This window comes from Tiliqua scincoides, chromosome 2 (assembly GCF_035046505.1).
Source record: "Tiliqua scincoides isolate rTilSci1 chromosome 2, rTilSci1.hap2, whole genome shotgun sequence".
Lineage (NCBI taxonomy): Eukaryota > Metazoa > Chordata > Lepidosauria > Squamata > Scincidae > Tiliqua > Tiliqua scincoides.
Genome location: NC_089822.1, coordinates 264,515,937 through 264,543,712, shown reverse-complemented (window position 1 = coordinate 264,543,712; position 27,776 = coordinate 264,515,937). Strand labels below are relative to the sequence as shown.

The following is a 27,776-nucleotide window of genomic DNA, read 5'->3' as shown; positions in this document are numbered from 1 at the left end:
TCCCCTGCATCTGGCAAACAGAGGCAGCCTGCCTCTAAAATCAAGAGCTTGCACATACCTACTTCCTGTGGCAAGAGTTCCACAGACTAATTACAAACTAATTACATGCTGGGTAAAGAAATATTTTCTTCTGTCTGTCCTAACCCTCCCAACATGCAACTTTAGTGGATATCCTCTGGTTCTGGTGTTATGTGAGAGTGTAAAGAGCATCTCTCTATCCACTCTATCCTTCCCGTGCATTATTTTGTATGTCTCAATCATGTCCCCCCTCAGCCGCTTCTTTTCTAGGCTGAAGAGGCCCAATCGCTGTAGCCTTTCCTCAGAGGGAAGGTGCCCCAGCCCAGTCATCAATTTGGCCACTCTCCTTTGCACCTTTTCCATCTCCACTATATCCTTTTTGAGACGTGGCGACCAGAACTGGACACAATACTCCAGGTGTGGCCTTACCATAGATCTCGACTTTGCCACTTGGAAAATTTTGGTGTTGCAGCTCCTCTTCTCAGTCCCCCTTTCCCTTCACCAGCTGGGCTTTGAACATGGCTGCCTCATCCCCCTTGGGGCTCCTCTCCCACCCCTCTTGATTTCCTCCAACCACTGCTGTCCTGGGACGCCCCCCCTTTGCAGCATGGGAGGGGGAGCTGCTGCTGACTCAGACACTTGAGCAGAGGATGCAAAGGAAGGGGCAGAGCAGGAAGTGGTTCCCACCCCCTTTTGCTCCTCTGGGAAGCGGAAGGTCTCTTTGCAGGTCTGGACCCACCAATCCTGCCTTGTGTTCCGAAGACTACCTTGATGAGTAAAGCAGTGGTTCTCACGCATTTAGTGCCAGGACCCATGTTTTAGAATGAGCATCTGTCAGGATCCACCGGAAGTGACCCACCCCACTGCGGGTTGAGAACTTCTGGCTGGAGGACTCACAAAGAACCTCCGGGACATGAATGGAAGTGCCTTTTGGTTGCATCTGGGAGGTTTTCTGAGCCCTCTGGATATCACAAGAAGGCCCTTCCCGTCGCATCCGGAGGTCAGATGAGGGCCCCAACCCACAGAATTGGTTATCTGTGTGTTTTGGTATCTGCGGGGGTTCGGGAAGCAGAGGCGAGACCTGTACTATAAAGGAATGAGGGAAACTTCTTACAGACTCCAAGCATTTAAGCTCCTTTAAGGAGTGTTAATTCCTTTAACTCCATGCTCTCCTTTAAGGAGTGTTTGATATGCTGTCAGATTGTAGCTCCAACTGATGTATGGCAATATGGATTCTTCCTGTTCCGAGTTCTTTAATGCTTTGATGCACTGACAGGCTTGTTTTCCAGGGAAACACTTTCCACACTCCAAGCATTTCTAAGATTTCTCCCTTGTGTGGGTTCTTTGATGCAGAGTCAGGTAGGAGCTCGTACTGAAGCTCTTTCCACACTGAAAGCATTGATACGGTTTCTCCCCTGTGTGGGTCCTTTGATGCACAGTCAAGTAGGAGCTCGTACTGAAGCTCTTTCCACACTCCAAGCATTGATACGGTTTCTCCCCTGTATGCGTTCTTTGATGCAAAGTCAGGTGTGAGCTCGTACTGAAGCTCTTTCCACATTCAAAACATTGATACGGTTTCTCCCCTGTGTGGGTCCTTTGATGCAAAGTCAGGTGTGAGCTCGTACTGAAGCTCTTTCCACACTCCAAGCATTGATATGGTTTCTCCCGTGTGGGTCCTTTGATGCAAAGTCAGGTGTGAGCTCGTACTGAAGCTCTTTCCACACTCCAAGCATTGATATGGTTTCTCCCCTGTGTGCTTTGTTTGATGCACAGTCAGCTTTGAGTTCTGAATGAAGCTCTTTCCACACTCCAAGCATTGATATGGTTTCTCCCCTGTGTGGGTCCTTTGATGCAAAGTCAGGTTTGCGCTGCTACTGAAGCTCTTTCCACACTCCAAGCACTGATATGGTTTCTCCCCTGTGTGGGTCCTTTGATGCTTAGTCAGCTGTGAGCTCTGACTAAATCTCTTTCCACACTCCAAACATTGATATGGTTTCTCCCGTGTGGGTCCTTTGATGCACAGTCAGCTGTGAGCTCAGACTGAAGTTCTTTCCACACTCCAAGCATTGATATGGTTTCTCCCCTGTGTGGCTCCCTTGATGCAAAGTCAGGGATGAGCTCCTACTGAAGCTCTTTGCACACTCCAAGCACTGATATGGTTTCTCCCCTGTGTGGGTCCTTTGATGCAAAGTCAGGTTTGAGCTCCTACTGAAGCTCTTTGCACACTCCAAGCATTGATATGGTTTCTCCCCTGTGTGGGTTATTTGATGTTGAGCCAGGGATGAGTTGACACTGAAGCTCTTTGCACACTCCAAGCATTGATATGGTTTCTCCCCTCTGTGGATCCTTTGATGCAAAGTGAGGTGTGAGCTCGTACTGAAGCTCTTTGCACACTCCAAGCATTGATATGGTTTCTCCCCTGTGTGGGTTCTTTGATGCACAGTCAATTCTGAGCGCTGACTGAAGCTCTTTCCACACTCCAAGCACTGATATGGTTTCTCCCCTGTGTGGGTTCTTTGATGCACAGTCAATTCTGAGCGCTGACTGAAGCTCTTTCCACACTCCAAGCATTGATATGGTTTCTCCCCTGTGTGGGTTCTTTGATGCACAGTCAATTCTGAGCGCTGACTGAAGCTCTTTCCACACTCCAAGCATTGATATGGTTTCTCCCCTGTGTGGGTCCTTTGATGCAAAGTCAGGTGTGAGCTCGTACTGAAGCTCTTTCCAGACTCCAAGCATTGATATGGTTTCTCCCCTGTGTGCTTTGTTTGATGCAGTCAGCTTTGAGTTCTGAATGAAGCTCTTTCCACACTCCAAGCATTGATATGGTTTCTCCCCTGTGTGGGTCCTTTGATGCAAAGTCAGCTGTGAGCTGCTACTGAAGCTCTTTCCACACTCCAAGCATTCATAAGGTTTCTCCCGTGTGGTTCTTTGATGTCTTCTTAGTTGTGATTTCTGCTTTTGGGATCTGTGCACATTGGGGACACTTCTCCTTCCTCTTTCCAATTCCATTTTGTGGTTTAACTGGGATGACAACGAGATCTCCATTCTGATGAGTATCAGATTTATTTTTTCATTTCTCTTTCTCGTTTCCCTTCTGCATCCTTGATCTTTCTGATGTGCAGGTGTCTCCCTTTTGCGTATCTTCTCTGTGTGATTTTTGCTGAGTTTGGTAATGTTGGATGTAAAACTGATTCTCTCCTGGTGCAATGGAAGCCTCTTTCCTCTCTTCCCTTTGAGATGTTCCTGCTTGATCAGGATTTCATGTCCCTCATAACCCTGATAAACAACTCAGTGACGGTCTAATCCTTTCCAGTTTTCCAGTGCTGGCCCAGCCATGCTGCATCCTGTAGTAAGGAGGCAGTTGCACAGCCCTCCTCAAGATGTTTCTTCCCTTACTTTGGTGCTGGAAAGTTGAATAGATTTGGGCCCTGAGTACTCCAGAGAGGATCTGGGCTTCCTTCCTGCCTCACCGATCCATCTTCGTATCTAAAAGTCACTTCCTGCAGGTCACATGTAGTTGTTTCCAGTGACAGCCCACATGGCTCCCTCTGGTCTTCACTGTCTTCTCTGTAGCTTGCTGGAAGGAGAGGTAAACTTGTTTAGCAGCACAATAGAGAAATGGGACCTCAAACACACACATCTAGGTGTATATACTCAGAAGTAAACCCCAGTGGGTTCAGTGGCAGTGAATTCTATCCTTTTCTACACCTGGGCTTATTGATGAACGTGTTTGTTTTTTAAAAAATGGCAATAAATACTGAATGAGCTTGAACACTAACAAACAAATAAGCCTGGAGGGACAGTTCCACATAAGCTGGAGATCAGCCAGGGCACGTCTGGAAAACCCTCTTTTGATGGTGCTGGTGTTAGGACATGCTCAGCCAAACCTCGATTTGGATAAAGCAGTTACTGCACCTACCTGAAAGGAGAAAGAGGCAGGAGGCAGCCTAGGGCAGAAGAGAAGATCTGGGAGGAGAACGACTGAAACTACGCGGTCCAAGAGTTGAGTGGATTATCCTCTACAACAGTGGTTCCCAAACTTGCTAGCACCAGGACACACTTTTTTAAGACGACACTCTATTGGGACCCACCTACCTTTATGAGACTAAAAATATGTTTCGCTTTACCACCCGCTCATGCTTCTGTCTTCATTCTTTCTACTAGTGTTGGGGGAGGGGACGACCACCTCCTGGAGCACTGTTGAGTTCCACAGTCATCAGATCTGACTGGTGGCCTTGCATTCCCGTTTGCTTTGGACCAAGGCACGGTCACCTACTTATGAGTAAGCGCGTACATGCTTCTCCATTTTTGTTTTCATAGGGCTCAATACATTTGCCTTGTCAGCTATCAGCTTGTCAGTTTCACGACCCACCAAAAATTTAAACTAAGCTCCGATATTTGCTCTGTTTCCGCTCTCTTAGGTGTGGAGAGAGTCCCTTGACACCTCAGGAAAGAGGGTCTAAGGCAGGGGTCGGCAACCTTAAACACTCAAAGAGCCATTTGGACCCATTTTCCAGAGGAAAAAAAACTTTGGGAGCCACAAAACCCTTTTGACACCTAAAATGAAGATAACACTGCATATGTAGTTTTGTTTTTTTTACCTTTATGCTCTTATAGGTCCCATTTTTATAAAGTAGCTCCCTCTTGTAGCTTTTAGTTAGTTTTATCATACATTCTTGTCCTGTGTTTTCAGACACCTGGTCCTCTATGGTGTTTTGCCTGATTCCAAGGCCATTCTCTGCCTGGAGAATTATGCCCACTTTAAGCAAATTAGCTCCCCTTTCCCCCAACAAATGGCCCTGGTTCTGCCCTGCAGTCCTGCTGGACCCCACCTCCATGGTAGCTCCCCTGTTCAACCTGCAGAGGTCCTCTCTCCTGCCAGCAGCCTCCCACCACTACAGCAGACCCTGGATCGTCAGCAGGTCTTGGGCACAGCAGCCGCACTTCAAACTCCAGTGTCTCTAGCAGTCCCTTAGTCACAAAGTCAGTCAGAGTATCCAGGGCAGAGTCCAAAGTCAATAAGCCAAGTCACAGTCCAAGGTCAGATTCCAAAATCAGTCAGAGTATCCAAGTCAAAGTACAAAGTCAATAAGCCAGGTCAGATTCCAAAGTCAACCTGCACTCCTTCTACAACCCACAAACCCTTCCTGCCTCAGGTGCTCTTATATCCCTGAGGGCCCTATTGCCTTCAAGTGGCTGCAGCTGTGCAGCACACTCTGCTGGATGCCCAGGCTTACCCTTAAAGGGGCCACTGCTGACACCACATCTACCTCCTCACCAGATCTTCCTCGATTCCAATACAAGTGGGGTTGGGGAGCAGATCTCTATACAGACCAGTGCAAAAACAGGGAGAAGGTGCGGGGGAGGGAAGATCTCTATATAGATATCACAGCAAGACCATTGCAAAACCCCTTGCACACAGAACCAACAGATGGAAGTTGGGGGGGGGGCAGATCTCCATACATACCAGTGCAAAAACAGGGGGAAAGGTAAGTCAGCCCCAGTAGAGTCAACGGGCTTCATCTCAGGGATGCATGGACAGGAGTGCAGCCTGCGAGTGGCTCCTCTCCCTGTCTACTCAGAAGTCAGCACCAGTAGAGTCAACGGGACTCACTCCCAGGGGAGTAGATATACACTGCATATATAGTTTGCGCTCCCCTCTTATAGGTCACAGTTATATAATACACTTCCCTCTTCTAGGTCCCACTAAAAATCAGGTCCAGACCCACAGTTGGAGAACAACTGTTTTAGATTGTGCACAGGTGAACTGCTTGTGAAGGATACTGTCATTCTTTACTGTCATTTACTTCTGTACTTCTGTAAATGCCTTTCCACACAATACTACCTCTGAACAAGACCACTTAGTACTACTTAACACTGTTCACAAAGGTGCTCCTGAACAAACAAGCTAAGAGTTCAAAACTGCATAAAATAAAAGGCATACTGATTACTTCCCAACAATGAAATATGCTTTGATGCTACATATACAGTATGTTACACATACAGTATACAAACATATCTCGATACCGAGCTAAACAAGCGCATCGGTAAAGCAGCTACCACGTTTTCCAGACTCACAAAGAGAGTCTGGTCCAACAAGAAGCTGACGGAACATACCAAGATCCAGGTCTACAGAGCTTGCGTCCTGAGTACACTTCTGTACTGCAGCGAGTCATGGACTCTTCGCTCACAACAGGAGAGGAAACTGAGCGCTTTCCACATGCGCTGCCTCCGACGCATCCTCGGCATCACCTGGCAGGACAAAGTTCCAAACAACACAGTCCTGGAACGTGCTGGAATCCCTAGCATGTATTCACTGCTGAAACAGAGATGCCTGCGTTGGCTTGGTCATGTCGTGAGAATGGATGATGGCTGGATCCCAAAGGATCTCCTCTATGGAGAACTCGTGCAAGGAACTAGACGCTCGTGCAGCCACACTAGACGCTGTGCCAGAACCACCTTTCAGAGCGCGATACCATAGTCTTTCGAGACTGAAGGTTGCCAATACAGAATACCATCTGATGCAGGGGTCTCCAAAACCCTTTCAAGTTTCCAAGTGTTGGAGATTTTAGGGGTTAACCTAACTTCTCTCAGAGAAGGAACATTAGGAAAAATGAATAGTGTTTTTCTGTTAAAAACAAGGTAGAAAATGTCAAGATGACCTGCAGAGAAAAACATGTTTGTCATAGCATTCCCAAAAAGAACATTCCAAGGTGTTGTGAAATCAAAGTGCAAGCCAGAACTTCTCCATACATAGATAACGGATTTCCCAGTGAGGGCTAGAGCCATGCACCAGTATGCCAAATAAGGAGAGGGAAGTGACATGAATATCACATGGGTCACTTGTTTTTCATAGAGTACAAGTATAGGAGTTTTGGGTGTGGTTTGGGGAAGAAATCAAAGATCCACCATGGGGTAACTTAAAACCTGTATCCAACCAAATCTATTCTTAATCTGTAAATAGCATGTAAATAAATTTTCTATATGCTTATAAAGAAGTCTATGTCTGCTTAGCAATTTGACCCAGAGACCAAGTCCCAGAAATCTCTCTATCACAAGTGAAGGAAATGGAGCAGTGAGCGTGTGAGTGAGTGAGTGACGGGGGAATGCTGAGTGGGCAGCTTGAAGGCTGTAATCCTGGGCACACGTTCCTGGGAGCAAGCACAATGGGACTTACTTTTGAGGAGACACGCACAGGAGGATTGAGCAGCTGCACTCAATTGCTTGCTTTTGCGCTGCGGCTCAGGCAGGAGGGAACGGGCGGTGCGGGCTCTTTGGGCAGGAGCTGCTCCGCCAGCCCGTTCGCGCCCTCTCCTATGGGGCGCAGCCGCAGGATGCGTGGGAGCTGCGCTAGTGCGCTCAGGCTGGTGAGGGGCAGGTGCGCTGCGGGAGGGGTGAGCCCCTCCCTCCCACGGGTTTGCCCCGCACGGAGCCGCAGCAGAAGGCTGAAAGAGCCGCTTGCGGCTCCAGAATGGCAGGTTGCTGACCCCAGGTCTAAGGGGTCAGGTCCTCTAGGCTCCAGTCTACTCAAGGACGGCGGTCTTGTGGGGTGGACAGGAGCCGTGCTGTATGCAGACAGACGCAGATTCTTGGAAATGGCCTCCATTTCCAAGACCAGCTGGGTAGCCCCCCTTCTTCTTCTCCATTAGCAGTTTTAGAAGGCGGCGATAAGAAAACAGACTCTGACTTCAAAGTATTAAGTTCTCAAAACTCAAGAAACCAGCATCTCTAGAAGAAATAGAGTTGGTGGTGAGTCATTTACTTTAGACTATTTATCTAAAGAACGTCCAAGGAGAGCGGCAAGCTTCCTTGGCCTTGAGTAAACAAGCGGCAAACCTTTAATCTGTGACTGATGGAGAAATACGGAACACAGCTGGTTTATATCATCAGTCACAGCTCCACATCCTGAATGCTTTGGGACTAGCAAAGAGAACTACTTTTGAATAATTAGCTGATCATATGGATCTGAAGATTTGTATGCTTGGAGGTGTGTACATTCCCACTAAGAAGATACAAGTTGGAGACATCATAGGAAATAGTTGGAGACATCAGAGGAAAGGCTACGGCGTTTGGGCCTCTTCAGCCTAGAAAAGAGACGCTTGAGGGGGGACATGATTGAGACATACAAAATTATGCAGGGGATGGACAGAGTGGATAGGGAGATGCTCTTTACACTCTCACATAATACCAGAACCAGGGGACATCCACTAAAATTGAGTGTTGGGCGGGTTAGGACAGACAAAAGAAAATATTTCTTTACTCAGCGAGTGGTTGGTCTGTGGAACTCCTTGCCACAGGATGTGGTGCTGGCGTCTAGCCTAGACGCCTTTAAAAGGGGATTGGACGAGTTTCTGGAGGAAAAATCCATTATGGGGTACAAGCCATGATGTGTATGCGCAACCTCCTGATTTTAGGAATGGGTTAAGTCAGAATGCCAGATGTAGGGGAGAGCACCAGGATGAGGTCTCTTGTTATCTGGTGTGCTCCCTGGGGCATTTGGTGGGCCGCTGTGAGATACAGGAAGCTGGACTAGATGGGCCTATGGCCTGATCCAGTGGAGCTGTTCTTATGTTCTTATGAAATCCCCCCCCCTGCTTCTATGGGAAGAGGTGCACCCCCTGATTTGTAATTTTGGCTGTAAAGAAGGAAATGTAATAAAAGGAAACACACAACAATTTGAAGTGGAAACATTTTGATTGTCACGATGGCAGCAGACCAGCACAGGGAGTCTTAAAGACACAGTTTATTGGCTGCTAGGTGTTTCTGAGGTGACGGAACTTGGGGGAGGTTTTTCCTTCCCCATGTGTGAAACAGAACTTTACGACACTCAGACTATGCTGAAAAAGCAAAGTATTTGATGGAATACAGCAGTTTGGAAAGCCTGTTGGGGATTTATCTGGGAACATAATAAGAAGATTGATATGCCCTTTAGTGACTTACTGGCTAAGAGCAGGCCCAGTTTGGATTACAAATTTTGATGTTAAAGTGACACATATTGGAAAAGAAGAAATATACATTTCTTTGGAACTGGGTCACATGGGTGAGTATTTTGACTTTGGGGGGAGGCGTCTTGGAAGAGTGGGCCCTGTCTGTCTGGGCTATAAATGTGGTAACGTGAAGAGAAGTGATGTGGTTGTTTTATTGTTAAGTGGAAGAAGGAGGGAAGGATACACAAAAAAAGGAATTCACCAAAATTCCTAAAGCAACATCCCCCTCGCTAGCATTTTCTGCACTGACCAATTTGACACAGGGAAAGCATCTGAAACTAGATGGCCAGGTTGGGATTATGGAATTTTTGAAGGAGCGGAAAGAGGATATGACACAAATTAAAAAACTGGAAGTGGATATTAACCAAATTAAAGAGGATGTCAAAACGTTGGAACAGAATGTTAAAAAACAGTTTGACCAATCCGCAGACCAGATGAATGAATGTCTACCAAACAGACATTTGAAAAATAATGTGAGGATAATTATGTTAGAATATTTTGAAGCACATGCAGGAAAAAAGATAGGTTTGGGTTTTCTAGACACACAGAAAGCATTCGATAACATGGACTGGGGTTTGATGATACAACAATTAACGGAAATGAGATTGGGAGAAAATTTTACAAAAGTCATCTGAGGAATCTATTCTACACAAAAGGCAAAAATAAGAATAAATGGAGAATTGACAAAGGAAATACTGATCCAACAGGGAACTCGACAAGGATGTCTGCTTTCACCATTGCTCTTCATCCTTACACTGGAAATATTAAATAATGTAATAACAACAGATGACAGAATTACAGGAGTAAAAATACAGAATGAAATCTTTAAATTGCAAGCATATGCAGATGATTTGGTATTTATATTGGAAAACCCAAGTAATTCTTTGGAATCCTTATTGGAAGATTTAAATAATTATGGAAATGTAGCTGGATTAAAGATTAACTATCAAAAGACTAAACTATTAGTGGAAAATATAAGAGAGAAGGAGAAACAACAACTACAAGAGTATGGTTTACAAATAACTTCCAAAATCAAATATTTGGGTATAATTTTAACTAAAAACTCCAGCACCCTGATGGAAGATAATTATTTGAAACTGTTAAAAGAAATTAAAAAAGACCTAGAAAAACGCAGCAAATTGAAACTTTCTTTTATGGGCAGGATCGCAACGATTAAAATGAATATATTACCTACAGTGATGTTCTTATTTCAAACTATCCCAATTTTACTTAAAGGGAATTTTTTTATAGAATTAAATAGAGTCATAACTAAATTTGTTTGGCAAGGTAAAAAAGCAAGAATTAAGATGAAGATTCTACAAGACTCTAAAGAATGGGCTGGATTTGGACTCCCAAATTGGGAAATATATTATCAAGCTGCAGTTTTAAACTGGATTAAAGAATGGCAAATCTGAAGAATCAAAGATTATTAGAAGTTTATGATCTTCAAATTGGATGGCATGCTTTTCTTATATATGATAAAGCTAAGTATAATGGACATTTTAAACAACATTTAATAAGAAGAGCATTGCTACGAGTATGGAAGCAGATTAGATATAAGCTCTATGAGAAAATACCAATATGGATTAAACCACTGGAGATGGCGACCAAACCAGATTGGATTGATGAATTGCAAAATAAACTCTATTGAGAGCTGCTAAATGAAAAAACAGAACTGTGGTCGAAAGAAGAACTTAATAATAAAGGTATAGCTCTGGATTGGTGGTTAGAAATCCACATAAAATCAAGACTGAAGGAGGATAAAAAAAAAAAACAGGAATATATTTACAAGATACTGAATTTGATAAGTTATTTTTCGAAGATGAAGGAAAATAATTTAAAAAATGTATAAGTTTTTATTAGACATAAATATGGAAGATGAAATAGTAAAAGACACGATACAATGGGCAAAAAATATTGGACATACTATACCTTTGGAAAGTTGGGAGCAAATATGGAAAAATAATATTAGATTAACTAAAGCAGTTTCGTTTAAAGAAAATATTTACAAGATGTTTTATAGGTGGCATTTTCCCCCTGATAAACTAGCTAAATTGTATAAAGGATTGTCTAACAAATGTTGGAAATGTAAAGATTTTGTAGGAACATTTTACCATATGTGCTGGACCTGCTCTAAAGTAAAAAAAGTACTGGGAAAATGTACTACTATGTTACAGAAAATGTTAAAGTGTTCTGTCCCCTTTGTTCCAGAATTATTTCTCCTAAATATTATACCAGATAGTTATAGTGGAAATATCAGACATCTTTTGATTCACATCAACACTGCAGCAAGACTTTTATTTGCAAAGATGTGGGAAAATATAGAGGTGCCAAATATGAACATGTCAATAGCAAAAATTTATGAAATAGTTGAAATTGATATTTTATCAGAAATATTACATGATGATGGTAAATTAGATAGAATTAAGGATATATGGGAACCTTTTTACAATTGGTTAGAAATAGAACAAAATAATTAAGAAGATGTGTCAGATCTGTAGTTATTTGAAGGAAAAAGAAACCAAAACTGTACTCTAGTGGAGACCTAATGTATCTTTCCTTTGTATTCCCCCGACCTACGTATCTACCTTTGTACCTACCCCAAATCTGAATTTTAAAAAAGATGCACTGCAACCCATCAGTTGGTTCCAACCCACAGTTTGGGAACCTCTGCTCTACAACATTTTGGAGGACTCAGACATGATTGATAGGGCATCCACTCCACACCTGAATTGCATCGGCCATCTGCGGCAAGCAGGAAGCTTTTGGGAACTATCAAACACCTGGACCGTGTGCGTGCGTGCGTGCGTGCGTGCGTGCGTGCGTGAACATAAACAACAACCCTGTAATAATTTTCACGTGGTGTTCCTCCTTATCTGCCAAATGAGTCTCTGGCACAATTCCCCACAACCTGTGTGATATCCTCTTCCACTATAATGAATCCAGACTGAGCAGCACAGGATTTGAGGGAAGCCCCCTTACACCAAAGATACCACTATGCTGGGCAGATCTGTGGATTAAATTCTATGCCGCCGTAGTCACTCCACCAGCATGCAGAGAACAAGGGGCAGAGGCAGGAGGGTGATGGACAGGGGAGGTGGTGTGGCAAATCCTATGCCTGGATCCTGGTCACAACCTCAATGGTGCCCTAAAACTGCACTGACTTCAGAGGTGGTGCAAGTTAAAAGGTACTCACTGGAATCAGAGAGCAAAACAAAATGTCACTTTTCTCCTCTCTACACTCCAGCTTTCAGACAAAAGTCCCATGAGGGCCCCCATCCAAAGGCCGCATGGTGAATGGGGACCCTTCCTCACAACAGAAACTGCCCTCCTTTCTGGGGAGACTCTGCTCTGGTTAGGATGAGTCAGCACAGCACAGCTCAACTGTACTGGTCTCATTGCCTGGAAGCCCTTCACAGAAGCTTGACTCCTGCATTTGCTCGGTGGGGCTGATTTGGGACTGTCTTCCATCAGGGTCCAGCGTCCTTGGAGGAGGCTGTGGTGTGGAGAGGAAAGTGGGGGGCAAGAGCATCAGTCGCTCAAATCACACTGACATTTTCAGACTGCAGCTTGGCCAAGCTGCTGTCCTGGCTTGCAGGTGATGAGATCGGAATGGCAGAGATGTGCTGTGCTGACTCATCCTCAACAGCACCAACTTACCCCGGGGAGGGGGGGAGTTTCTACTGTGCCAAAGAATTCCCCCCTCAGCTTGTACACTTCTCTGAAGCTACTGCTGTGTTAAGTACATAAAGTACCTGCTGATTTCTGTTCTTCCTGGAGATCCTGGAGAAACACACACTCCCCTTCTTCCAGCTGGGAAACGAAGGCAGGTTTGGGAAATTCCTCTGAGAAATAAACAAGGAGATGAGATACTTCAGTCTACACCATAGCAAGGCTTTCCCAAGAGACCTGATCCTAGGCAGACCCCAATCTGTGATGACCATGATAAAGACTCTGGCTAGGCCTGACTCCATCTTGTAGGCCAGAAGCTGTTTTGAAGCTGCTGTCCAGGTGAGTGTAAGGAAGTCCAGGAGTTTAGTTTTCTTGTTTTAACACTGCCTGTGTGGGTATTTACTCCCTGAAGTAACAAAATGCCGTTCAGCAACATGTAACTGTCGCAGCTTGTGCTCTCTCAGACTTCTCACATTCCCCGACCTCACTGGCTTAACAACGTCCAGCGAGTCAGAGATTTTAAAAAATCAGCAAACAGCCACTAGAAAAGGCTCTGAGGTTCGGAGAGACCACGTGCAGTGGAGTGCAGCCCCTCCGAGGTTCAGAAAACCTCCCAGACACAACCGGAAGAAGGTTCCAGTCACGACTAGGAGATCTGCAGTGGGGCAATCCGGGGGTTCGGCATCCCTGGGGCGGCAAATCCGCGGATGCCATCTCTGGATAAAGGGGCCTGACCTGTAATTCAAGGTGGTTTGTTTCATTGAATCCTGCATTAAATTACCTATCAAGTGATATGCAGAGCTCAATACAGATATAGAGGAGTAACGGGATTTATATCCCCTTTCCCCTCCAAAGGATCCCAATCCCTCTCTCTCTCTCTCTCTCTCACTCACACACACACACACACACACACACACACCCCGATACAGTGCGCCTTTTTGGTGCAGCTTCACCAGCTGGGAAGGGATAAAGGGCTGACTTGAGCATAAGAGTTCTGCCTCCACAATAAGAAGGAAAATTATGATTTGGGCTGCAGAGAAAACCAAGAGAAGGATGACTCAAGTTGCCAGTTCCTCTGCGTGGCTCTGATGCCGGAATAGGGCTGGCAAAGCAGCAGGTTCCAAAGGCCTCTCTTGACACCATCACAGACCAAGTCCAAGAGGGCATCATCCACAAGCCCTGGAGGTGATCAGGCAAATGGAGAAGGCTCTTGGTATTAGGAGAAGATAAAAATAAACTTGACTCCTTTAAGGGCAGATCCAAAGGTTTGGCATGTGGGGGGGGGACTGTCACAGATTCACTTCCCAGCTCCTCTCCCCCCACCTGGGAAGCTTTCAGTCTCCCCTCACCTGGGGGCTTCTCTTCCTCTCCCTTCACTGGCTGAGCCTGGCTGTCTCCCAGCCCCACTTGGGGGCTTCTCTCCCCTCCCTCTCCCTCAACAGCCTGGGACCCCCAGTCACACATTTGCAAATGGGGGGGAGTCATGATTTCCCACCTGGAGGTTCCTCTCCCCCTCCCCCTCCTCTTCCACCCACTTCAGCCTGGGACCCCCATTCAGCCCCAGGCAAATTGGGGGGTCGCTGTTTGTCTTTCTAGCCCCCTGCGCTTCCCTGACTGGACTCTGAGCCTCTCTGTCTGCCCACCTGGGGGCTCCCCTCCCTCCCTTTTCATCTCCACTCTCTTCAGTCTGGGACCCCCATTCAGCCCCAGGCAAATGGGGAGCATCCCTATCTTCCCAGCCCCTTGCCCTTCCCTGACTGGGCTTTGAGCCTGCGTCTGCCCCACCTGGGGGCTCCTCTCCCCCTTCCTCTTCTCGTTTCTTCCAGCCTCTTCAGCCTGGGACCCCCAGCTCCCACCTCAGCTTTCAATCTCCCCCCAACTGGGGGCGTTTCTTCCTCGCCCTTCACTGGTTGAGCCTGGTTGTCTCCCACCCCCACTTGGGGGCTTCTCACCCTAATCTCCCCTCCTTTTCCACCCACTTCAGCCTGGAACCCCCATTCAGCCCCATAAAAATGTGGGGGTGTTGCTGTCTGTCTTCCGAGCCCCCTGCCCTACTCTGCCTGGGCTCTGAGCCAGTCATCTGCCTGCCCCTCTATGGGCTTCTCTCCCACCCCCCTTCTCTTCCTTTCCATCCACTGCAGCCCTAAGACTCTGCTTTGCCCCCAAAACAGGGACTCACCAGAGAAGGCAGCTGAGGCCAGTGGGGGGAGGGAAGTGGCTTCCAACTCAGTCTCCCTCCTGCCCCCCCATTTGCCCCTCTAGGAATTTGCAGCTGCTTAACTTACCCCTTCGAGAGCCAAGATGAAAGACTGCAGCAGAGGCTCTTCCAAGCCTGCAGGAGAGATGAGTGGAGGGGCTGGGAGGGAGGGGCTGGGGCCTTTGCAGGGACTCTTGGAAGCACCCCATGGGGACTCAGGTGCAGGAGGACCAGGGCAGTTGCAACAGGGACAGGCAGCTGTGGCAAGGAGTTCCACAGACCAACCACACGCTGAGTAAAGAAATACATTTTCTTTTGTCTGTCCTAACCCTCCCAACGCTCAATTTTAGTGGATGTCCCCTGGTTCTGATGTTATGTGAGAATGTAAAGAGCATCTCCCTATCTACGCTGTCCATCCCCTGCATAATTTTGTATGTCTCAATCATGTCCCCCCTCAGTCATCTTTTTTCTAGGCTGAAGAGGCCCAAACGCCGTAGCCTTTCCTCATAAGCAAGGTGCCCCAGCCTTAGTTGCTCTCTTTTGCACCTTTTCCATTTCCACTATGTCTTTTTGGAGATGCGGCGACCAGAACTGGACACTCCAGGTGTGGCCTTACCATCGATTTGCACAACGGCATTATAATATTAGCCGTTTTGTTCTCAATACCTTTTCTAATGATCCCAAGCATAGAATTGGCCTTCTTTACTGCTGCCGCACACTGGGTCGACACTTTCATCGACCTGTCCGCTTCCACCCCAAGATCTCTCTCCTGGTCTGTCACAGGCAGCTCAGAACCCATCAGCCTTTATGTGAAGTTTTGATTCTTTGCCCCAATGTGCATGACCTTACACTTACTGACAATGAAGCGCATCAGCCATTTTGCTACCCATTCTGCCAGTTTGGAGAGATCCTTCTGGAGCTCCTCACAAGCACTTCTGGTCTTCACTGCCTCCCCCCCCCCAGCCAGTGGCATAGCTAAGGCATTGATCTGCTCCCCCAGGTCAAAGAATATTTTGTAGCCCCTTACGACAAAATCAAATTTAATTAATGAAGGAAATAAAAAAAAAAGTGTGCCCTTATTAATTAGGTACACTGTACTGGGGTGAAGAGGGACAGTTATTCTCCCCTCTTGAATATAAGAGGAGCACCACTTGAAAAAGTGCCTCTACCCAGTTAAAAGGGGTACTTATAGTATGATACATGGAAATGAGAGCTGACTCATATTAACACCTTATTGGTGTTCCAGCCTTTCCAGCACTGACATAAGGGTAATACAGCTCTGAGGTAAGGGAACAAACATGCCCTTACTCTGAGGAGGCCTCAGTGAGTGACACCTAACTGCAGGATGCAGCACATGGCCCATTGGCACTGCTATGCCAGTGCTGGAAAGGCATTAGGATTGCGCCCTTAGTCTCATAGGTCTGTTTTCAGTTCAGAAATCCACTTTTTGTTCCATAATGCAGTTGTGTTTTCATTTTCTGATTAAGTGGCCATAACTTTTGATAGAATACAGATATTCCAATGAGGTTTGTCTCACTGCATTTTGCATTAAAATACCTTTCCAAAGATATATAACATGATGGTATTATTCTTACATACCAATTTTTTTCCAAAATTTTGGCCACTAGTGTCAAGCTCCGCTTGTTGGCTCCCTAAAGCTGGATGCCTGGTGCAACTGCTACCCCCTCCGCACCCTTAGCTATGCCACTGACTGTGATATACAGGATGCTGCACTAGATGGATCTTTGGCCTGATCCAGTGGGGCTGTTCTGATGTTAGGTGTGGTGCCCTAAACGTGCCCATTGCAGCTGCAGGGGCTGAAAGCTGGTTGGATGCAGCAGAGATGTCTTGGCACTTTGGTCCTAAGTGGGATGAGACTCCAGCACCCCCACCCTGCTGAGACGCACACCTTGAAAGATCACCCGGCTTTGCTTTGTCCTCCTCTGTTCCTTGTCTGGAAGAGATCAGATCTCTAATGACTTCTACGCTTCTTTTGGATCAGGCAAGAAAGGATCCTTTTCAGCTTCAAATTCCGCCTCTCTTTCTTATAATTTTTATCCCAACTGCATCTGTTGAAACCAAGGCGAAAAAATGTACAATAGTTAAAACAATCAACAGTCCCAGGGCTAAAATACTGTCCTCCAGTGTCCCTCCTACACACCCCCTTTTCTGCATGGGTTTCAGTGCTGAATGGCCCCTTCTGGCCCTCTCAGCTTTTAAATTGCCCATGTCTAAACCCACACCACAGGAACTGAGAGCAAACCCATAGCTGAGCATGCAATGGGGAGGTGCTGCCGTTGGTCTTCTTCTCAGCCACCTCCCCTTTCCCTCCACTGGCTGGGCTTCCAATCTGGGCATCTCCACCCACAAGGTGGGGGGGGGGAGCTTCTCCTTTCTACCCACCTCTGCCCTGGGACTCCCCCTTTGCCACAACTGCATTTGGACTCAGCAGAGGGGCTGAGGTGGTGAGTCCATGTCTGCTGAGTCCACATGTTTGCTGGGGTGGAGGAGGCAAAGGAAGGGGCTTCCCTACTCAATCACATCCCCTCCCCTTTTTGCTCTTCTAGGAATCCAGAGTAGCTCCTTGTAAGGCTTAGATTTCTGCAGAGGATCCCAAGTGAGGAGGCACATCACCTCTGGGCATCCCCTCCTCCTCTTCCCAGGGAGCTGCTGAAAGGATCCTTTTCGGCTGCAAACTTCAGCTCTCTTTCCTATGATGTTTATCCCACTTGCCTCTGTTAAAGCAAAGAGACCTGCAATGATTCAAACAATAAACAGTGTCAAAGATCCAGCATGCATGAAAAAGAGAACAGAGTTCAAAAGCACCCATCGCCACAGTTTTAGGAACAGTTCGGGGCTCCAGATCCTGCTCTTCAGGGTCCCCTCCACACCCCACAGTTTTCTGCAGGGGTTTCACTGCTGAAGGGCCCCTGCTGGCCCTCCCTGTTCTGGCTTTTCCACTGTCCCTGCCAAAACCCCCACCAGAAAATCAAGCCATCCCAGAGCAGACACAAAGTTTTGGATGCAAATGGGGGGACTGGGACTGTCGCAGCTCCTCTTTTCAGCCCCCCCTTTCCCTTCACCAGCTAGGCTGTTAGCTTGGCTGCCTCTGCCCCCTGAGGGCTCCTCTCCCACCCCTCTTGAATCCTTCCTAGCACTGCAGTCCTGGGACCCCCCCCCTTTGCAGCATGGGAGGGGGAGCTGCTGACTCAGACACTTGAGCAGAGGAGGCAAAGGAAGGGGCAGAGCAGGAAGTGGGTTCCCACCCCCTTCTGCTCCTCTGGGAAGAGGAAGGTCTCTTTGCAGGTCGTCAAAGTCTGGAACCACCAACTCCCAGGTGGGGCAGGAGGTGCATCTCCTCCAGCTGGGCATCCCCTTCTCCTCCCTCCCCCCCTTCCCCCAATGCAAGCTGATCATCTCCTCTCCCCTACCCAGGCTGCAGGTGGCTCTTCCAGGGTCTCTTTCCCCAGCATGATGTCCTGTCCCTGAGTCCAGGAGGCTGGAAAGTCTTTGCAGGGGCTCTTCAGCAGAATTCCAGTGAGCCCAGTGCATGCTGGTACTTGAAGACCTTCCCCCCTCCTTTCCAATATACAGAGCATCCTGGGAGTTGTAGTTTTACCTTTTGGCTTGTCCCTGTGCTGAAAGACTCTTCAGCTGCCCTGCTGCTTTGGGAAAATCTGGTATATTCTGATGCACTCAGTGGAACCAGATCCAAAGGGGGGTTAAAACTCCTGCTGCATTTAGCAGTTGTGCAGCCAAGAGAATTAGAAAAGGCATTGAGAACAAAGCGGCTAATATTTTAACGCCTTTGTACAAATCGATGGTAAGGCCACACCTGGAGTATTGTGTCCAGTTCTGGTCGCTGCATCTCAAAAAAGACATAGTGGAAATGGAAAGGGTGCAAAAGAGAGCGACTCAGATGATGACTGGGCTGGGACCCCCATTCAGCCCCATACAAATGGGAGGTGTCACTGTTTGTCTTTCCAGCCCCCTGCCCTTCCCTGCCTGGGCTCTGAGTCAGTCATCTGCCTGCCCCTCTATGGGCTTCTCTCTCACACCCCTTCCCTTCCTTTCCACTCACTGCAGCCCTAAGACTCTGCTTTGCCCCCCAAACAGGAACTCACCAGAGAAGGCAGCTGGGGGGGGGGGGGAGAGAAGGAAATAGCTTCCAACTCAGTCTCCCTCCTGCCCCCCCCCCATTTGCCCCTCTAGGAATCTGGAGCTGGTTAACTTAACCCTGCCAGAGCCCTAAGTAAGTGTCAAGTCCTGCACATTGGGGGAAAGCAGCCAAACTGCACATAGAGGCTTTGGGTTCGGAGCTGTGTGTGACAGAGGAAGTGGAGGATTCTGCCTGGTGTGTGGAAAGAAAGAAACCAAAATACCAGCAGTGAGTTTTAAAAATCTTACATTGCAATACAAGGATGCAAGTCGGCGGGTGCTTAAAAAGCTTGTGTGCCAAGCATCTCTTTCCACAGCTTTTGATACATTCCAAAGGTCCACGCAGTACATTCTTGTTTGTACATAGTTACTGATTACTAGTAAAGATATCAGCAACTATTTTACTTCCTTCCAGGAGGAGGGATTATAGGATGTCTCTTGTCTTTCCCTTGGTAGACTAAGAATATCTCCATATCTCTGTGGTCCTTCTGAGGTCTCCCAGGAAGGATACCTAAAATCAGTCAATGCCCCCACTGAACTGTCTGATGGGCTGAGCATGTTCCTTCTTGCAGCCCCTTCTATTCTTGCCACACAAAGCTCTTCCCTACATTTTCCACTGTCTACTCACTGTGTGTTGGCTCTTGAGGCAGCAGGACCTTAATGTACTTATTGATCCTTCTCTGCAAGACAAAGGAGGAACGCTTCATAAATGACCTGGAGACAGGGTTGAGCAGTGAAGTGGCTAAGTTTGCAGACGACACCAAACTTTTCCGAGTGGTAAAGACCAGAAGTGATTGTGAGGAGCTCCAGAAGGATCTCTCCAGACTGGCAGAATGGGCAGCAAAATGGCAGATGCGCTTCAATGTCAGTAAGTGTAAAGTCATGCACATTGGGGCAAAAAATCAAAACTTTAGATATAGGCTGATGGGTTCTGAGCTGTCTGTGACAGATCAGGAGAGAGATCTTGGGGTGGTGGTGGACAGGTCGATGAAAGTGTCGACCCAATGTGCGGCGGCAGTGAAGAAGGCCAATTCTATGCTTGGGATCATTAGGAAGGGTATTGAGAACAAAACGGTTAGTATTATAATGCCGTTGTACAAATCGATGGTAAGGCCACACCTGGAGTATTGTGTCCAGTTCTGGTCGCCGCATCTCAAAAAAGACATAGTGGAAATGGAAAAGGTGCAAAAGAGAGCGACTAAGATGATTCCTGGGCTGGGGCACCTTCCTTATGAGGAAAGGCTACAGCGTTTGGGCCTCTTCAGCCTAGAAAAGAGATGCCTAAAGGGGGACATGACTGAGATATACAAAATTATGCCTTGGAAGGATAAAGTGGATAGAGAGCTGCTCTTTACACTCTCACATAATACCAGAACCAGGGGACATCCACTAAAATTGAGTGTTGGGCGGGTTAGGACAGACAAAAGAAAATATTTCTTTACTCAGCGTGTGGTCGGTCTGTGGAACTCCTTGCCACAGGATGTGGTGCTGGCGTCTAGCCTAGACGCCTTTAAAAGGGGATTGGACGAGTTTCTGGAGGAAAAATCCATTATGGGGTACAAGCCATGATGTGTATGCGCAACCTCCTGATTTTAGAAATGGGTTAAGTCAGAATGCCAGATGTAGGGGAGGGCACCAGGATGAGGTCTCTTGTTATCTGGTGTGCTCCCTGGGGCATTTGGTGGGCCGCTGTGAGATACAGGAAGCTGGACTAGATGGGCCTATGGCCTGATCCAGTGGGGCTGTTCTTATGTTCTTAACAAGAGATTATCCTGCTTCCCAGCCCTTTGCCCTTTTGGTAGTTTCAGCACATACTCAAGTTCATGATGGGGTCTCTAAAATGTCTCATGACAGAATACATTTCATTCAATTTGTTTTATAATATGCTCTCACTTCAAGATCAGGAGAGCAATCTTAGGGTGGAGAAGGACAGGTCGATGAGAGTGTGGACCCAATGCGCGGAGGCAGTGAAGAAGGCCAATTCTATGCTTGGGATCATTAGAAAAGGTATTGAGAACAAAATGGCTAATATTGTAATGCCATTGTACAAATCAATGGTAAGGCCACACCTGGAGTGTTGCGTCCAGTTCTGGTCGCCATATCTCAAAGAAGACAAAGTGGAAATGGAAAAGGTGCAAAAGAGAGCGACTAAGATGATTCCTGGGCTGGGGCACCTTCCTTATGAGGAAAGGCTACAGCGTTTGGGCCTCTTCAGCCTAGAAAAGAGATGCCTAAAGGGGGACATGACTGAGATATACAAAATTATGCCTTGGAAGGATAAAGTGGATAGAGAGCTGCTCTTTACACTCTCACATAACACCAGAACCAGGGGACATCTACTAAATGAGTGTTGGGAGGGTTAGAACAGACAAAAGAAAATATTTCTTTACTGAGCGTGTGTTCGGTCTGTGGAACTCTGTGCCGCAGGAGGTAGTGATAGCATCTGGCCTAGATGCCTTTAAGAGGAGATTGGACAAGTTTGTGGAGGGAAGGTCCACCATGAGTTACAAGTCATGATAGGTATGTACAAGTTCCTGTTTTTCCAGGTAGGCTACCTCAGAGTGCCAGATGCAGGAGACAGCACCAGGAGGCAGCTTGTGTCTCTTTGTCTTGGGTGCTCCCTGAGGCATTTGGTGGGCTACTGTGAGATACAGGAAGCTGGACTACACAAGCCTTTGACCTGATCCAGGAGGGCTCTGCTTATGTTCTTATGCTCCCTGCATCTCATAAAGGACATAGTGGAACTGGAAAAGGTGCAGTAGTGAGTGACCAAAATGATATTTGTTTATAAATATCTAATGTCATATACTAAGTATGATACACATTTACTCCAAACTAAATGGAATTCTGAATTGGAATGTCCTATTCTGGGTGAGCAATGGGATGTGGTTCTTAAGAATATACAGGCAATATCTAAAGATCTTAAATTACGCGTAATACAGCAAAAAATAGTCTTTAAAATACATTGGACACCACAGAGGCTATTCCTTAAAGGGCTTAGCAATGAATCTAGATGTTGGAGATGCTCGAGTTTGAATGCTACATTTACACATATGTTGAGGCCATGTCCAGTTATTGTAAGCTTTGGGAAGAAATAATTAATATTATAAAGACAGTGCTACAGCAACCTTTAAATTTTACAGATATGTATGTAGTTCTTAATTATCTACCCGTTATCTGAAGACTCACACCTGGACAATTGAAATGGACTCTCTGTGCCCTCACGGTAGCAAAAAGACTTCCATTACTTCATTGGAAGGAGAGATGCCCACCTACATCTGCCCAATGGACGAACAATGTTTTGCATTTATCAGTATTCGAGCGAATGGCATATCGGCGTCAACTGCGTGGGGATGTATTTGAGGATCTCGGGAGGCCATTCCTTGATATACTAACATAAGCCTCATGAAGTGTTGATATGTAGATACTCCGGTCGTGTATATGTATAAATATTTTTTCCCCTTTTTTTTAAAGTAACTCATAAGCATGTATTCATGTATTGATTTCAAGGAATGAGAATCTCTCAGGACCCACTGGAAGTGATGTCCTGACCGGAAGAGACATCATCAAGCAGGAATATTTTTAACTATCCTAGGCTGCAATCCTACCACACTTACCCAGGAGTAAGTCCCATTGACTGTCATTGTTAAAAGAATACACATAGTAGTTTGTTGAAAGTACAGGTCTGTAACATTTCCCCAAATGCAGTCACATACCAGGGGGGCATCAAGTCGAATATATTAAAAATAAAATATTGAAACGAATGGGAACCCACCTGAAATTGGCTCACAACCCACCTAGTGGGTCCTGACCCACAGTTTGAGAAACACTGGTGCAGTGGAATGTTCCTCTACAATAGTGGTCTTTAACATTTTCTGTGCAACAACCCAAAACAAAAAGTTTGGGACTGGCGACCCCAGCACATCATGGGACAAGCTCCTGTGTTGCTGGGCTGTCACACCTGCCACACTTCTGTGCAAGGCAGTACCACTGTAGGACCCCTGGTCCTTCCCTACCCCAAGGGTGATGTTTGTGACAAGGAATGTGGAGGGTCAGAGTCTTAAAGCACAGTCCTATCTTGCGCTGGAATAGGCAAGCCAGGAGGCTTGCGCTATATCCAGCACATGATAGGGCTGCAAAGTGGCTCAGCTGAAGGTAAGGGGAAGCTCTTCCCCTTAACCCTGGGTAAACCACTGCAGCCCCTATGGGTCTCCTAGGACCCAGAGAGTGGAGAGTGGAGCAGCTTCAAGTTGCTCCATTCTCCCCAGGAACGGAGGTTGGGATCCAGCATAACTGCGGGGTTCCAGCCCCGCCTCCCACTCCCCACTTGCCTGCCCCCAGGGCCGCTCACCCTCCCCCTGCCCTGGAACGCCTCCCTCCCGCCTCTTCCCTGCCCACCCCAGAGCCTTGCATCAGCAGAGCTCAGCCGATGCAAAGCTCAGTCCCTCCACTGGTGTGGAGGCTGAAGTGAGCCTCCGCGGTCTGTGTGCTTTATGGCACATTTGCGACCCTCCTGGGCTGGTGCAAGAGACTTGTGCCAGCCCAAGGGTGACTCAGGATTGTGTCCTTAGTAACTCAGATAACACTGGCACTTTCAGTCTACAGTTCACCCAAGTTGAGTGATAAGATCAGAATGGCAGAGGTGTAATTTGCTGACTTGCGCTAATCATAACCCGCATCAACATACCTCACACGGAGGGGGGAGATTATGGTGAAGGCTCCCCATTCAGCCAATATCCTCTAAGTAGAAGCTTCTGCTGTGTTTTCAATACTACATAAACCAAATTACCTGCCAATTTCTCTTCATCCTGGAAGTCCTGGAAAAATGCACCCTCCCTGTCTTCCAGCTGGGAAACAAAGGCAGGTTTGGGAAATTCCCCTGAGCAGGAAACAAGGAGCTGAGTTGCTTCGGCCTACAACATATCAAGGCTTTCCCAAGAGATCTCATCCTATTCTGACCCCCATCTGCGATGACCATGATAAAGACTCTGGCTAGGCCTGACTCCACCTTGCAGGCCAAAAGCCATTTTGAAGCTGCTCTCCAGGTGAGCGTCCAGGTGAGCATTAGGAACAAGGAAGTCCAGGAGCTTCCGTTTATCATTTTGGTATTGAATGCGAATGTATTTATTCTCTGAAATAACAAAATGCCTTTCTATAATGTGTAACTGTTGTGGTTTTTGCTCTATGTTCTCACCCGCCCCACCCCCCACATCTCACTGGCTTAACAACTCCCAGTGAGTCAGTGATGTCTCTTCCCCAGGGTCCAGTGTACTCCTCCATTTCAAGGATCACAGCACTGTGTGAGATTGCAGGGAACATTTCATAGGGCAAGAAAGCCTCAAGGGAAGTACATGTTCCTGCATTCCCCATGTTACTGGCTCAACATCCCAGCCAGTTGGGTGTGTGGTTTCTCAGGGCCAACCTGCCCTACGGTGGGTGCCGCCACCCCTCTTAACAGCCAGTCCTCCAGCTCAAGGGAAGCTGAAGTCCTAAGGGCTAACTCCCCAGCCTTGGCAATCCCTGTGTCCCCCAAACAGCCCTAAGGTTCTGGTTTCCTTTGGTTGCTTGACTGAGCAGCCCAGGCCAGATTTCAATGAATCAGTTCCTTTGGTTCTCACACATGTACAAGCCTGTGTGATATATTTTTAAAAAAAGAAATTTGGTTACATGTTACTGATGGCCTATTTTACTGCATTCACACAAAATACTAAAACAAGAACGCTAAGCTCCTGACTTCTCCCTAACATTCACCTGGACTTACTAATCTCCTCTGGAAGATACGAACTGATCTCCACAATGGAATGATGAGGCGCAGACCTCTCCCACCCTTGCAGCTGTTTTTGTCACACTTTGAAGGTGACTTTTGTTCAAAAAGAGACAGAGACCAGCTGAAGCTTCTGGAAGATGACCTCACTGCCTGATGCGATGCCGTGCAATCCCACTCATCCCCTCCCAACTGGAGAATCATAACTGCACCTTGTTGCTTTAAGGCAGTGGTTCCCATCCCATGGTCCACAGACCACAGGTGATCCACGAGACCCTGAGAAGTGGTCCACCAGGTCTCAGAAGAGAAAGATGGCCTTCAATCACTTCCAGTTTCTCATTCAGCAGCTACTCCCCATGGACCACCAGAGAGGATGGAAAACACACCGCCCACAGCCAGCGCCAGCACTTCCAGCATCTCACCAAGTGAGTGCCCACCCACTGACCGCCAGAGAGGGGAGAGAACAGACTGCCTGCCATTGGCACTGAAGTGTTGCTGCAACTGCTGGCAGTCTGCCCTTTCTAGTAGGTCTGTGGGGGAGCGCTTGCTTGGTAAGAGGCTTCCACACAGACCAGCAGGAGGGTGGATATCTTGGTGCCAGCAGAGTTCCAAGCACAGCCGTTTGCCAGGAGGAAGGAGAAGGTTGTCACTGTCTCATAACCAGCTACTTTCCCATAGCAGCTTCAAAATGGCTTCAGATCTACAAGATGGATGCAGACCCAGTCAGTGATTTTCCCATGTTTGTCACAGTCCCATTTCTTGTCTTCAGATCTTACTTATTTTCATGCTTGTGTCTGAACTGAGGCCCAAATCCTATCCAGCTTCCCAGTGTTTCTGTAGCTGCAATGCAGCCTTGAGGAAAGGGAACAGACATTGCAGCGCACACTCCATTGGCTGCATCAGTGCTGGAAAGTTGGATAGGACTGGGCCCTGAGCCATCTTAAGTGCCTGAGAACTGCTCTCTCACTGATTCTGAGGTTCAGAATCCTGCCTAGCTGTTCAGCAAGCTACCAAAAATCCTCATTGTGGACTAGAAACTTGAGGACTGAGACTTTAAGTAAAGAAAGTGCTCAGTGCCTACAAGAGATATAGTTAAGCCTAAAGGGTCTCAGTGTCCCTGGACTGAGGCACTGGCTCTTACAGGGTGGTGGCAGTACTACCGAATAGGGATCTTTGAGGGCTCTAGGGTTCCGAACCAACAACTCTGAGCACCCCAAAACCCTGGGAGTAAGCACAACCGTACGACAGTTAGGATCTGGCATCAGGAGAAAATAAAACGAGTCTTGACTTCTGATTCTACTTCCACTGAAATGTAAAACCTCCCACATGCACAAGAACTCTGCTACACCCATCTTGTAATGGATGGATATTCCCATCAAGGGAGGGCACCAGGATGCAGGTCTCTTGTTATCTGGTGTGCCCCCTGGGGCATTTGGTGGGCCGCTGTAAGATACAGGAAGCTGGACTAGATGGGCCTATGGCCTGATTCAGTGGGACTGTTCTTATGTTCCCCCCACATGCTTTCTTTCTCTGTTAGAGCCCAATCCTATTCATGTCTACACAGAAGGAAGTCCCATTAGAGCAGGGGTGCTCAATAGGTGGATCGCGATCTACCGGTAGATCGCGAGGCAAAATGAGTAGATCGCGGAGCCCTGTCTCGCCAAACTGTTAATATGTCAGTTTCGTCTAGTGACTAGACGAAACTGACATATTTAGCTAACACTAAACTGACACTGAAACTGACACTTTAGCTGCTCTTCAGGCATGCAGCAACAAAATTGATGAAACTGACTAGACTCTAGTCAGTTTCATCAGTTTTGTGGCACTGCATGCCTGAAGAGCAGGAGCTAAAGTGGGCGGCGGCGGGAGGGGGAGCTGGGCTGCACTGGACTGAGGCGCTTCCTGCGGCTCCATAGCAGAAGGGGGAGGGGCGGGAGTTCGAGATGGAGTTGCTCTGATGGCGGTTGCCGCGAGAGGCCCCGCGTGACCCTCCCCTTCCCTTCCAGTCAGGTCCGGCCCAACCCAGCCCAGCCATGCCCGGCCCAGCCGCCCCTGTAGGAGCCCAGAGGTAAGTGATGCGGCCGCTGCCGCTCTCAGTCGGGGCTGACAGGTGAGACGACCCCCCTGGCCCCCCGCCGCTGCAGGAGGAGGGCCGGTGGGAGCAGTGTCTCCCCCGCCTGCCGCCTGCACGCGCAGCCCCTCTCCATGGAAATGGGGAAGCCCCCCACCCCTTCCGAGGAGGACCTGCGACGCCTCCCTCTCCCTGCTGGTCTCGGGGCGCAGCCACAAAGAGTTTGGGGGGCGGGGAGTGGGGAGCTCCTCCCCCCCCGTAGTGCAGCAAGGCTGGGCATGTGCCACTTGGGGGGACCTGTGGCTGCCCCCAGTATGTGGGGTGGGAGAGAGGAAAGGCCTCCCGTGTGCTTCCTGAAGCATCTGGTGGGCCACTGTGGGACACAGGAAGCTGGACTTGGTGGGCCTCCTCTGACCTGGTCCAGCAGGGGCTCCATACATCAAAGGGGGTGTCTGTCAGACGCTTCCTTCCCCCCTGGTAGATCTCCGGACCTTGCTGGGTTTCAAAGTAGCTCTCGAGCCAAAAAAGTGTGAGCACCCCTGCATTAGAGTCTATGGGGTTTACTCTCAGGAAGGTGTGGATAGCATGATAGTCTTAGGGCGCGATCCAAAGAAGGTAAAGGGCCAGCACAAGTCCCTTGCACTGGCCAACCTGTGTCTCAAAAGTGCTGTAAAGGTCAAGGAAGGTGGCTGATGCAGGACCCGCTTACCAAGCGCAACAGGTGAGTCTGTGCCAGCCAGATTAGGCCAATGCAGGGTTCTGGGGGGGAGGGTCATGGGGAGGGTGGTTGCAAGATGCTTCAGGGTGGGCAGAGGGAAGGTGGCGGGTGGGCACCTGGGCAGATGGGGTTGAGCAGGGGGCAGAGCATGCAAGCCAGGTGCTGTGGCCATTCCAGGTGATGTCCTG

General features: G+C 47.8%; 2 protein-coding genes across 2 annotated transcripts in view; both read right to left on the bottom strand.

The window, feature by feature from the left end:
- LOC136639152 (uncharacterized) overlaps nucleotides 1-27,776 on the bottom strand; it is a 140,982-nt gene that overhangs the window by 69,151 nt on the left and 44,055 nt on the right. The gene's annotated exons all lie outside the window — the stretch shown is intronic.
- LOC136640413 (zinc finger protein 420-like) lies at nucleotides 1,319-18,387 on the bottom strand. The gene is given in 8 exon segments (XM_066615534.1): nucleotides 1,319-1,684; nucleotides 1,686-2,018; nucleotides 2,020-2,793; nucleotides 2,795-3,598; nucleotides 12,764-12,853; nucleotides 16,787-16,946; nucleotides 17,512-17,630; nucleotides 18,309-18,387. Coding segments are annotated over 4 exon segments (1,728 nt in total). The 5' UTR covers nucleotides 3,067-3,598; nucleotides 12,764-12,853; nucleotides 16,787-16,946; nucleotides 17,512-17,630; nucleotides 18,309-18,387; the 3' UTR covers nucleotides 1,319-1,335.